Source organism: Microcaecilia unicolor, chromosome 3 (assembly GCF_901765095.1).
Source record: "Microcaecilia unicolor chromosome 3, aMicUni1.1, whole genome shotgun sequence".
Classification (NCBI taxonomy): domain Eukaryota; kingdom Metazoa; phylum Chordata; class Amphibia; order Gymnophiona; family Siphonopidae; genus Microcaecilia; species Microcaecilia unicolor.
Genome location: NC_044033.1, coordinates 357,299,594 through 357,313,518, shown reverse-complemented (window position 1 = coordinate 357,313,518; position 13,925 = coordinate 357,299,594). Strand labels below are relative to the sequence as shown.

Genomic DNA, 13,925 nt, shown 5'->3' with positions numbered 1-13,925 from the left:
ACATAGGGGTGGAGGGAACAGGGAGAGAGAGATGCTGTGCATTGAAGGTGAGAAGGGTGAGAAAGGGAGAAATGTTGGACATGGGTGAGAGGGGAGGGAGAGATGCTTAATGGAGCATGAGAGAGGGAGGAATGTTGGACATACTGGTGGAGGGGAGGGAAAGGGTGCATGGGGGAAATAGGCAGAAAGGTTGGACAAGGTAGTGGACATGAGGAAGGGAGAAAATCCTGCATGGGGGAGGGAGAAAAGAGATTTTGGGCACAAGGGAGGGAAAGAGAGAGATGGTCGACAATAGGAGAGATGAAGAGATTTTAGACATGGGAGTAGATGAGAGGGAGAGAGAGAAGAGAAAGAGGGAGATGTTGGATCCAGGAGCAGAAGGGAGTGATGGAGAGACACCGAACAGTGGGAGTGAGGGGAGAAATGCTGAAGAAATGGAGAAGCAAGCAGGAGAGAAGGGACAGGGAGATGTCAGGCTATGAGAATGGAGATGAGGAGAAAAGAGGGAGCAGCTGCTGGGCTACAAGGGTGGAGTGGATGGTGGAATCATATCAGAGAGGCCAGGAGGGGGTGGCAAGGAAAATGAATGAGAGGATAGTGATTACAGAGAATACAAATATGGAAAAGGACATTAAAGATAAAAGAGAATCGAGGGCTGAGGAAGGTTTGAGAGGGTAATGGGAGAGCTAGTGGGTGAGAAAAGATGGAAATTTGATAGGTGGCTGAAAAGTAAAAAGGAGGAGAAGGGTGCTAGAGGGTGAAATTTGAGTTGACAGAGAGCAGAAAAGAAAAAAAAGAGGAAAGAGGTAAAAAGGAATGATCAATATGTCAGAGGCAGATGTAGTGAGGGAATAGACAGGAGAGAGGAGAAAAAAAGAAAGAAATGGACAGCAGCCGCTTGAAGGAAAATTAGCAGACAGGAAAGCAGAAAAGAGAAACCAGAACCAACATGATGAAAAAATAAAATGTCCAGACCACAAAGGTAGAAAAAATAATTTTATTTTGAATGCTTTAAATGGAATATGTTAGCATTGAGAAATGTGCATAGTAAATGTCTTTGTATTGTGTTCAGTAGAAAAGAAAATGTATTTATTCTTTCTCCAGTGTTGTAGCACATGCTAAGTTTAACTTCTTGGGGTTCACAGCTCAATTTTTATCTAAATATTTTTATTTATAATTTGTGATCCCTTGTTCTGTATTTGGTGAGTACAGAGATCTCATGCTATGATAACTGGTAGTTCAACAGGTTTACTATCCCCATTTGATTTGCACTTCCATCAGTGTGGTCAGTGAAGGTTTGCCTGCTGGGCATCTTGCTGACTTTCATGATCTTCTAATTTGTTTGGATTCTGATTCTCATATACCTCAGATGGATTGGAAATTGTATCCAAGTTGTTTGGGGCTGCTCCATCAGGTGTTGCATTGCCTGTGCTCCGAGATGAGATACTGTTCTCTCTGTGATTCTGCAGGAGAGAAGTACCAAAACATTGATGGCGTAATTCTTAATTTTTACCATTCTTTGGTGGAAAAGTCAGCTTTATTTTTTGCGGATAGCAATGTATTGTTTTTTAGCTTGGATTTTTTGCAGGTCTTCCTTTATTTATTTATTTGTTTGTTTGTTTGTTGCATTTATACCCCGCTCTTTTCCGCTCAATAGCAGGTTCAATGCGGCTTACAAAAGTATGGGTTACAAAGTATCACAGAAAATAACACAGTTGTAGGATAGTAGAGTTATGGTGTGGTTGTATAGAGTAGGATAAGAGGAAGAGATGTGGAGGGGGGGATTGAGGTATAGGTAATATTAGTGGTGTGGATTAGGTTTGTAAATTAAGTCGGGTCGTTTGGATAGGCTTGTTTGAAGAGGTAAGTTTTCAGCAGCTTTCTGAAGGGTAGATGTTCATTGGTTGTTCGGATGGATTTTGGTATGGCATTCCAGAGTTGGCTGCCCATAATGGAGAAGTTGGATGCGTAGTAGGTTTTGTATTTGAGACCTTTGCAAGTGGGAAGGTGAAGGTTGAGATATGTTTGAGAAGATTTGGACCCGTTCCTGGCTGGAAGGTTGGTCGATCAGATTAGTCATGTAGCTTGGAGATTCTCCATGGATGATCTTTGTTGGCTCGTAAGTTAGGGATTTAATCCCTGCATACTCTTTATGATTCTTCTCTTTGGGTTTTTATCATTTTCTTCTTTTTGAAGAGTTGATGTATAAATTCATTTCTTAGTTTCTGACTAGTGTGTTTGCAGAGTTTGTCAGCATAGTCAGAACTGTAAGTAGTAGCCAAAGGATTTCTGATCTTGAGTCCTTTGGGAATGATGTTATTCGTCTTGCAGATTGTCAGAAAGTAAAAGTGACTGTTCACTTTTGTTTCATTTTCCATAAATTTATTCATTTGCTTTTTCATGAGGCTGTATGCGGTATTTTCCATCAAGAGTAAAGTGATGCGGTAGTCGTGTTAGTCCACTTTTAAAGGTAATACAAAGAAATAAAACAAAAAAAAGAACAGAAAATAAGATGATACCTTTTTAATTGGACTAAATATATATTTTAATTGGCTTTCGAAAGTTACCCTTCTTCTTCAGATCAGAAATAAGCAAATGTTGACAAATATCAGAATATATAAGTGAAATACAAAAGCATTCCAATGACAGTCTCACAGGAAGAGGGTGGGGTGTGTTAGGTGAACAAAGATCTGGGTTTTCTATCCCATGATAAACCATAAAATTCTACTGCTTTGTCACTCTCTTATCAGTCATCCATCTCGCCCAGTCTCTCACCCACCCAGCTCTCCCTGTTTCTCACCTAACCCATTCCTCCCTCTTCCTATGAGACTGTCATTGGAATGCTTTTGTGTTTCACTTATTTATTCTGATATTTGTTAACATTTGCTTATTTCTGATCTGAAGGAGGGTTACCTTTGAAAGCTAATCAAAATGTATTACGTTAGTCTAATAAAAAAGGTATCATCTTATTTTCTTTTCTCTGTTTTGTTGTGAAATTCCATAAGGCCAATTATAATTTTGATGATCCTCAACAGCTCCAAAATCTCCTTGATAATTACTGGCAATTATAAATTGAATTATTGTTTGTTTGTTTATTTGTTTGTTTTATTGACAGCTGGTTGGAGACAGGTTTTCCTAATAATTGTTGGTTGGGCTCAGTAGCTTCCTTTTATTCTTTGCAGGTTATAAGATCTGTTTGACTCTCCCCTTATGGGGTCTTATCAACAGATGTGATTACAGAAGAGCAGTGTATGAGGCAGATTAGTTTACTTTCTATTAACATGTGGTATTACTATACAAAACAATACTTTGTAATTACTCTAAAGTGAATATATATATGTATTACATTTGTATCCCACATTTTCCCACCTCTTTGCAGGCTCAATGTGGCTTACAATATGTCATGAATAGTGGAAATATGTAAAAATTAGACATTTGGTATTACAGAAGGATCTTGGGTAACATGATAATGATAAAACATGATAGTAGAATAACAAGTAAACTTTGTAGGACAGTTCTGGGTACATGTGTGGAAGTTCACATGTGTTGGTCGTTGTGGTATGTCTTGTCAAAGAGATGGGTCTTCAGAAGTTTGCGGAAGTTAGCTAATTCATAGATCGTTTTTAAGTTGCACGGCAGCGCATTCCAGAATTATATATATATATATAATATATATCTATATCTATATATATAGAGAATATATATCTAAAAAACTACTTGCATGGAAATATAAGCAAACCTGTTCACTTAGAAATTTCCAGTGCCAGTTGACCTGTGCCACAGCACAGAGCTCCTGGGGGCTTAGAAAGGAGAAAATGTAGAGAGAAATAAAACGTGGTAGCACTGTAGTAAAGTCCAGTTTGGAAACAGGAACCTCTTCCATAAACCAGTCTTGCACAAACCTAGAATAAAGAAAGAAGGAATGGAGCATCACACACTAATGAATGTAGCAGTCCTACAGCTGGCTAAGTATTGTAGGACAACTACAAGCTCTGCACAATTACAAATAAAAGATCACCCTGGGCTTAATCTCTATTCTAACAGCTCGCAGTGTCAGTTTGCTTTGTAATTGAGAGATATATTCTGCAGGAAAATATTATACATGGCATCACAATAACCTTTGCTTATCTTGCATGTATGTCACCAGTATGTTTCCCAGTCTAACTAGTCTAGCATATAGCAAGCAAAATAAACCTGCCTTATTAAAGTGTACCTCTTGTGGCTGTAATTAAGAATAAGAAACTGAAAAGTCTCGATTGCTAGGTCTTCATACCCTTTTGTTAAAATAATCCCAAATTATCTGTTTCCAAACATTGTCTTAACAATGCCCAAAATAAATTAAACTCAAACTCATTCATATTCAGTCCCAGTAACTGAGTGAATTCAAATAGGCCTGGATGAAGAATCAAGCTGTTTATGTTGTATGAAGTGAATCTGAAGCAATGGTCTAAATATAATAAACATGTAGCAGCCGAAAACTCCAGAATAAAAGTTAACAGGTAGAGATTAAGGTGAAGCTACAAGAACATTCCAATGTGTTTGAATACTTCTTGGAGCACTCATAGATCCATCATTTTAAAGTGGAAACAGTTTGGAACTACCAACAGTGCCGTAGCGAGGGCAGCTGACACCTGGGGCGGGTCGCCGCTGTATACCCCCCCCCCCCCCAGAATGCAGCATGGCACACCCTCCCTTCTCTGGAGCGCACCCCACTCCGAAGCGTGTAATTACATCGGAAAGCGGCGAGGGACGGGCGGGAGGGCTGAACCGCCCCAAGTGCATGTCGCTGGGAGCTGCGTCGGCTCCGCTGGTTCCCTGCTCTCTCTGCCCCGGAACAGGAAGTAACTTGTTCCGGGGCAGAGGGAGCAGGGAACCAGCGGAGCCAACACCCCCTCAGCGGCATGCACCCGGGGTGGACCGCCCCACCGTCCCCTCCTTCTTACACCACTGACTACCAAGATAATGCCTTGATCTCTTTGTCCCTCCAAAGACTTTAGAAACCTGACCCGTTACAATCTTAAACACCAGACATAAAACTGTGAACTGCATGAGATATTCAATAGGGAGCCAATGTAAACCCTTCAGAACCAATGACATATGTTCATACCGATTATATCCTACTAAAACCCTCACAATTGAATTTTATGCAACCTGTAAAGCTTTTAGTTGGGATTTTGAAATTCCCAACAAACCATTGCAATAAATCAAAACAAGGAACTATCAAACTTTGAACCACAGATCGAAAATTGCAAGTGTTCAAACAAGTTCTTCAATCGCCTGACAATCTTAATTTAAAGAAAACATCTCTCACGATTGTACGTACATGTAATTTTATTGTAAGACCAGAGTCCATCGTTACCCCTAAATTGTGTAATTCATATACTATAGGTATATCTTCACCGTCAAAATGAAACGTACACTGTCTATACTGCAAATGCACATCTAGATTAATCAATTACACTTTAATTAGATCTAACTAACCTTCAACGTCTACCCTTCATTAGACTACATTCTTCAGAATGCCGTTGAAATGATTTATTTGGTCCAGGAAAGGAGGGGGAAAAAAACAACTAATTAGCGCACAACAATTAGTGTTCAAGTAGTATAATCAACAAATACACTGAGCTTTTTCTGGGTACCAAACGGCAAATCCTGAAATGTGTGAAAGTTAAGGTCATTGACGGATTACTATGACCATTTGCAAAGAAAATATTACAGTTACAATTTCAACAAACTTACTTTAGCTGTGATCTACTGCTCCTCATTAGCAATGCTTGGAGGAGAAGTTTGCGTTGCTTGTCAGTCCACAGATCAAACCAATGGCATATGAGGCCAACTCTTTCATGGAAGAGCTGAAAGTAAAAAAGGGTCCTCTTACAATCCCAGGTCCAGCAAATGACACCACTACATATGGAGCTGCCTCTAAAGAAGAACAATTTAGCCCGTAGCAGAGCCATTGGCAGCAAACCGGGTCTCAAAAGTATTCTTCTTTTCGCCATTAAGAAAGCCTCTCTCCATTTCAGCCTTTGATAGTGTTTTAAAGACTGCATCATTCACACTACGGCCCCAGTGAAATTATGTGTAGCTGCCAAGCCTCAAGAGTGAGTAATGCTACTCTAAATAACAGTCATATTACATATTCCCCAGGATTCCATATATGGCGCCTTAATTTCTGCACAGAAATTGAAGCATATATTCTATAACAATGCGCATAACTTAATTGGTTAACTAGCTAATCAGCGCAGTTAATTGGATGTTAACAAGCAATTATCAGGACTAACTGGCATTAAGATTTATGTGCACAACTCACTAAGCATATTCTGTAATGTAGTGCGACTAAATTCTAAGTCGCATTGTTGAAAAGAGGGCGTGGTCATGGGCAGGGCATGAGCATTTCTAACATCTATCACGTTGTTACAGAATACACCCTCTCTAAGCCTAATTTAGGTGTCAGGATTTACGCCAAATAAAAGATTGCAAAAATGGCCGTGACTTTATTTGGTTGTATGGCGAGGCGCTCAGCATTATTCTATATACCACATGGAAATTTAAGCCTATTCTATAAAATTTAGGCATACTTAACAGAATACACCTAGGCATATTGTTTTTCCGAGCAGAATTTTCAAGCGCCATATATAGAATTTAACCCAATGTGTGAAAAACTATGGAAATAAGGGACAAACAAGCTGTAGGTGATAGCTTTGACAGCTTTTCACAGATATTTAGTCCAATTAAAAGTTATTTTCTCCCCATCATCTCAGTGAAGAAATAAAGCAGTTACAAAGGGTTTAAATAAGACTGGAGTAATCTAGGTCTCAGGCTCTCTTCTGCATCTGCCACTATAACACAGTAAGAGGACATTCTTCTAGTATTTAAAACATTATCTCTAGGTGAACCCTCTTACCTTTTCTGTCATTTAATCTTGTACTCCCCTGCTCGCACTGTTAGATTCCCCGCGTCGGAAAGCAGTTGAAGGCGGCCAAAATCGACTTTCGATTATGCCCATTTGGCCGGCCCTGAGAGAAGGATGCCCATCTCCCGATTTGTGTCGGAAGATGGGCACCCTTCTCTTTCGAAAATGAGCTGGATAAGCACCTAGAAATTTACTGGCACCTCTGACCTGCCTAAGTGACACCTACCTCTAGGAGCCACTTCATAGATTTGTCCCCATAAATGTTTCTTGAGTCCTGTTACATTAGTTTCACATTGTAGGTATCACCTGCTATATGTTTGTTGACCTTTATTTCCACACATCCAACTAGACCACAATTCTTTGCTCAAGAACGGAAAATTACAACGGGTTCCATAAAAATACATAGACAGGAATTAATGGACTGGTTGGAGAAAGTGGTTTTTTTTTGGGCGGTCACACAACGTGAATAGCACTTAATAAGACTCTCCATTACTATCCTTTGATTTCATTTATGTCAGTGTTTCTCACACTTTTTCTTCTTACAATTTTAGTATTCCCCCCTTCAAAAAACAAACAAAAAACAACAACTAATTTCGCCTATTACTGCAATACAAGATACTGCAATTAAGGTTAGATCAAGCCAAACATCTCCTGACTCCCCATAATATCATAGCATTTACAATATCTGCAGATATTACAACCTACAATACATTATGGGAGTCTTAGGCACTTGACAAGCGAGACAGTCACCTTCCTGACACTTATTAAATCCTTGAACATCTAAGACTTGAAACTGAGGGCAGGATTTTGTTTTACAATTTTGTGCATTTGTGAGAGTATTATAACTGTTTTTATTTTTTATTATACTTTATCTGTATTGGCTTAAGATGGATTATAATAGAGTTTGGATTTGTATACCGCTTTTTATGATTGGGTGGGGGATTACTTTCTTTACTGAGAGAAATATTTTTAATTTTGCCACTTTTTACCTATCTTTTGCAAACTATGCTACTATACATATGAATTTTGTATCTTCAGCTAGGTTTCTAGTGGACTGTGTGTAGGCTCTACCAAGATAAATTAAAGTCCTTAATGTCTCTAGACAGACTCACCAATATGTGGTCTTAAAGCTTTCACCAAAAAAGTTATCTATAAACTATATTCAAATATTTTTGTGGCCCACTAGAACAGCGGTTGTAATCAAATTCACTAGTGCAAGGCAGAACACTCCTACACCACACTTAAAATCCTCATCGGTCCTTTTGTACTTATGTATAAAATTCAATACTCAAATAAATCCATTTTACACTCATTCTCAAAGCTGGACTTCAAAAACTTTTCAAGTCCTTCTTATATATAATAAAAGACTTATCTTAAATATTTAGGCTAGCTAGAGCTGATCTTCAACTTCTTTTCACTGCCTCTTTCCAGTCAGAACTCAAGGAGATTGCTCTCATATCCACAGGTCCAACATAACGCTATGTTTTGCTATCATAGCATAGCTGCTTCAGGGATTTCATTCAAACGTTCAGCACTGCTGTAGACTAGATTATACATCAGTACAGAACAGGGTCAATTTAAAGAGAATTCTACCATGTAAAGATATTAGATATAATTATTATATTAATGCACGTTCAGCTTGCAATAAAACCCATATAATTAAGGACTGGCTAGAGGAACATCAGCCAGGTTGTTTTTTTATAAAAGAAACATGGTTTAATTCTGCTGAAGACCCAGTAATTAATGAGCTCTGTCCTATGCTGAATTGCTTCTTTATCAAGTAAGAAGAAGAAAGGGGGAGGAGTAGCTGTTGCTTTTAGAGAGGATCTTAGGGTAAAGGTTTTAGATTCTTTTATTAGCTCTGACCTGGAAATTTTGGCTTGCTCAGTGTCTGATTGCCATCAATTTTCTTTCCTTACATGTTTTGTATTTTATTGCCCTCCTGGAAGTGGGTCCTTAGCAAAAGAAGATTTTGTAACTTTAGTGCTCGGAATTCTTTACATTCAGCATGTAATCTGATTTTAGGTCAAAGGTGATTTGGTCTGACCATTTTATGCTCCAGTGTAAAACCTGCTGGGCTTGCCCTAAGTGAGAAATAGTTTAACCTAAAGTTTGATTCTCCTCTAGAGGGATAATAGACGAGGCTTTATTTTGGAATAAGTTTGATCAATCTTGGGTTGCGGTGGATCCTCTCAGTTTTGAAGAAAAGTGGAGACAATGTAGTCAGATGGTATTAGATGACATCACTCCAATCTGTATTAAAACTAAAACTAGTAGACAGAGTAATCATTGGTTTGATGAAGAACTGTCTAGTTTTAAAAGAAGATGTAGACAGAGCGTAAATGGATAAAAGTGGGACTTTAGAAGATAGGGCCAATTGGAGATCAGCTGTTTGCACCTATAAAACTATGCTTATATCCAAAAGACGTGCCTTTTATTCAAAGAAAATTGTACTGTATGTAACTGATACTAAATATCTTTTTCAGTTGGTCAACAAGTTAACCAATATGTCTCATTATTCGTCTAATCTGGATACACTCCCTACAGTTTTACAACTGGTTACTTTTTTTCAATCAAAAATTCAGATGATAAGATCTACATTTTCAAATCAGTTAATGGAGCTTAATACAAGTATTGCTGATATTGATGTAAAAGGGCACCCCTGGCGATAGATTATGGCTTGATTTTTCTCCTATCAACTGGAAGACATTTAATTCCTTATTTCTATGATATGATAAAATCACATTATAGGCTAGACATTTGTCCAACTTATCTAATGCCAGCCACTCCTATTCAATTTAGATTGTTGGTTTTGGAGTGGATGTAATCTATTCTTTCTAATGGTCTTTTTTCCAGAAAATTAGAGGAGATATTATTACAACAAAAGAAATGATGATTTGAAGTGCAGAATCCAGTGGAGATAATGATACCCGACTGGAGAGGTATCAATATGAGACATCAAGCAGTTCATATAAATAGCAGAGCCACAAAACGCGGGAAACAATAAACCCATGCTCCCCATTATGTGGGTTCCATTCTAGAATACCATTTAGTGCCCAACAGGCACTTACAGGCATGTTAGTATTCTATAACCTTAGGTACCACTGGCGCTTACATTTAGTTTACAGAATGAGGGGGAGAAACCATTTAGCAAAAACATACCTGTTTATTGAATGTTTTGCTTGTGAGTGGCGTCCAGGCACTGAATCTTGTCTGATTGCTCATGCTGGTTAGACTTCTACTCATGGGGTCTGCAACGGACGTCAGTGTCTTTCCTGTCAGAAGTCCCACACTCGCTAACTGCCACTGCTTTACACTGTGTGGGCTAGATCTCATGCTGGCCATCACTGCTCACTTCTACAGGTCATCAACCTGCACGTTATTCCTTTGAAACTTGTTTGAAGGGGCCACCTAGTAGGCACATTATGAGAGAAAGCAACATGCAAATGGTGTTACGTTAGTAACCACTGTTGGAACAATGTTTTTGATGTAAATAATTATAGAAAATGTTCAATTTAAAAAAAAAAATAGATGTCTACAACCTACCAGTCTATATAACTCCCCTTCAGGTGTGTTTTAATAGAATGGAGGGTGAGGGAGCTATACCTCAACATCCCACTAGCATCTCTCTCAGAAATATGGGTCACCAGTGTTGAAAATACCAGATTCCACAAAGAGTAGGGATGTTTGCAGGACAAACATTTTGTTTGGTTTTCTATTCATTTGGCTTTTCTCTTGATTTTTAGGCTTTTTTTCCCATTTCATTTCAAACATTTGTTTTAACTTTTTGCTACTGCAAATTGATTGGATGTGTATTAATTCATATGTTAAATCAATTTTGCACGCACAAAGGTTAAGGTATGTTAATGAACCAAATGCATGCAAATGAATGGACATTCCTAACACAGGGCTGTTCTAAAAAAAATAAAAAATAAAGGCTTGACAGAAAATTACAACAAGTAGCTTCTCCTTCAGAGTTTTTCTGAGATCCCAGACCAGTCAGCTGTACACCAACAGGCTTATTTTCGAAACAGAAGGGCGCCCATCTTACGACACAAATCGGGAGATGGGCGTCCTTCTCTCAGGGTCACCCAAATCGGCATAATCGAAAGCCGATTTTGGGTGCCCTCAACTGCTTTCCGTCGTGGGGATGACCAAAGTTCACGGGGGGTGTCGGAGGCGTAGCAAAGGCGGGACTGGGGTGTGCTTAACAGATGGGCATCCTCGGCCGATAATTGAAAAAAGAAGGGCGTCCCTGACGAGCACTTGGCCGACTTTACTTGGTCCATTTTTTTTTCACGACCAAGCCTCAAAAAGGTGCCCAAACTGACCAGATGACCTCCTGTTACTCCCCCAGTGGTCACCAACCTCCTCCCACCCTAAAAAAAAAAAAAAAAAAAAACTTAAACATTGTTTTTGTCAGCCTCAAATGTCATATCCAGCTCCCTGACAGCAGTATGCAGGTCCCTGGAGCAGTTTCAGTGGGTGCAGTGCACTTCAGGCAGGCAGACCCAGGCCCATCCCCCCCCCTACCTGTTACACTTGTGGTGGTAAATGTGAGCCCTTCAAAACCCACCCAAAACCCACTGTGCCCACATCTAGGTGCCCCCTTCACCCCTTAGGGCTATGGTAGTGTTGTACAGTTGTGGGTAGTGGGTTTGGGGGTGTTTGGGGGGCTCAGCACCCAAAGTAAGGGAGCTATGCACCTGGGAGCAATTTCTGAAGTCCACTGCAGTACTCCCTAGGGTGCCCGGCTGGTGTCCTGGCATGTGAGGGGGACCAGTGCACTACGAATGCTGGCTCCTCCCATGACCAAATGGCTTGGATTTGGTCATTTCTGAGATGGGCGTCCTTGGTTTCCATTATCGCCAAAAACCGGGGAAGACCATCTCTAAGTTCAACCTAAATGTTGAGATTTGGGCGTCCCTGACCGTATTATCGAAACGAAATCTGGACGCCCATCTTGTTTCGATAATACAGGTTTCCCCGCCCCTTCGCCAGGATGTCCTTAGAGATGGGCGCCCTTAGAGATGGTCGTCCCCGTTCGATTATGCCCCTTCAAGGGGTAAAGGAAAGAATGCAATATTCAGTACAGTTTTCCCTTTTGTTTGGAATAACAGCTCTGTTAGGGATACACACTTCTTAATATGTATTTGGTTTGTTAACATGCCTTAATTTTAGTATGCGCAAAATTGATTTAACACATGTTCATCTATGAATACATATCCCAAATTTTGGTCTACTGACAGTAAGAGGGTTTCTCATCTTCTCCCTCCCTTGTAATTACACATTTCTGTATCTCAGGAGGAGACTCACCATTCCAGGCTCACCAGGGTGGTTTTAGACATGGAAAATGCCATTAAAGCCCTTGAATAAGATCATTAATTTTAATGGAAAACCCACACACATATGTACTCAAAAAAGTACTACAATATGTTTCTAAAGAATCCATTTTAATATTATTCTATTCTTATAGGGCTATGTTACACAACTATCTGTTTTGGCTATACTTGCTCCTCTGAAAATATCACTAGATCCACTTAGCAAGTAGCAAAAAATGATCAATTTGCTATAAAAAGTTTAATAGGAGGAAAAGAACTTCAGTGGCGTAGGTCACGTCTAAAGTAAAACTTGGACTAATGGCCCGCCCTGCTTCTTCATTAGTCCTAAAAAACCTCCAGTGTTTAATAACACAAAATTTTCAATTTTTCTAAAGTTTTTAACACTATTATTTTTCTTTATATCTTTATGTTAAATCCGTTCATTTCAAAAGCTCCCAGGTACTTCTCTGTTGCAGTATTACACCACTCTACAGCACGGATGTTTCACTCTAGCTTCACCAGGAATGCTTCAATTTACACTGCGCTGCGCTGTCAGTACCCTAATCTTGTGTTCATTTGGTTGCAAGCTTAAGGTTATTGTATTAAAGCAGCTCAATGAAAATGTTTTAATTCATAAAACTGCGCTTACCCTTGTCCTGGAGTTTCTGCAATCCTTAGAGCATAAACATTCTACAAAATGACACCTGAGTTTTAAAGGGACGCTAAAAAAAGGAATTAGCCAATCAGGATTCTTTTAGGGCTACAATTTTCTGCATACATACTGTACTTATATGTGTAATACCCAAAAGGTGCAATACAAACAGTATTTAAAAATTAAATTATTTACAGGTTAAGAACATTCAATTCATAGTGGTTGCTGAATGGCAAAGATGTGCCTCATGGTCCACTGGTGCTGGATTTGAGGCTCCCCTGGGAGACTGTGCTACCCTACCCCATCCATATGAGAGTTTTCCTATGCAATGATTCCACTTATTGTGTGTATATATTTATTTAAAAACTTGTTATACCACTAAGCTACACAAGTCACAGCAGTTTACAAAACTAAAAACATAGAAAAGGAATTCCATTAATGATAGAAAAGTTCAGATCATTCACTCCAGTGACAAAAGATAAAATGTTACATTCTTAGATGACTTATTTAATGAAAGAATCGGCAATAAATATACTTTTCCTGACACGTATCTGTCAAAAGTTTGGGTAAAATAGTGAGTTTCTAATAAGGTCTTAAACTTTTTTGTTGTTCTGGATTTCTTCAGAGGCACCCGCAGAGCAAGTTTGGTATTCCCATATGATGACTTTACTTTCTATGTAAAGGCACAGGATACAGGATTAGACATCTCAGAAAGGTGTAGCCTTCCAAGCAATTTGGGAACCTTTTTGGAACACTCTCATGCCAACAGCCCAAAGCTGGCTTCTTAATACTTAATCTTGTTTCTCTTTTTCCACAGAATCATTATTCTTTCCTATAAGGGTGGGGGGTGGAGACAGTAGGATGGAAGGGGTGATGAGACAGGGTTTGGGGATAAATGGAAGCTGTCCATTTTGAATTTTGTTTTTTATTGAAATTTCAATTATTAATCAAGTAACCACTTGTACAGAAAGGTATTCTATTTTGTTAAACTTCAAGGAAAAAAAATTATATTATATAATAAAGAAAACAAAGAAATAGA

The 13,925-nt window shown here is 39.0% G+C and overlaps 1 protein-coding gene across 1 annotated transcript in view; it reads right to left on the bottom strand.

Annotated features, from left to right (window-relative positions):
- Positions 1-13,925, bottom strand: part of ECT2L (epithelial cell transforming 2 like) — a 118,455-nt gene that overhangs the window by 91,773 nt on the left and 12,757 nt on the right. Inside the window, exons 2-4 of the mRNA XM_030195521.1 lie at positions 10,076-10,324; positions 5,740-5,852; positions 3,740-3,902 (exon numbers count right to left, since the gene is read on the bottom strand). Of these exons, the coding sequence (XP_030051381.1) occupies positions 3,740-3,902; positions 5,740-5,852; positions 10,076-10,258 (459 nt within the window). The 5' untranslated portion in view covers positions 10,259-10,324. The remainder of the gene's footprint in view (positions 1-3,739; positions 3,903-5,739; positions 5,853-10,075; positions 10,325-13,925) is intronic.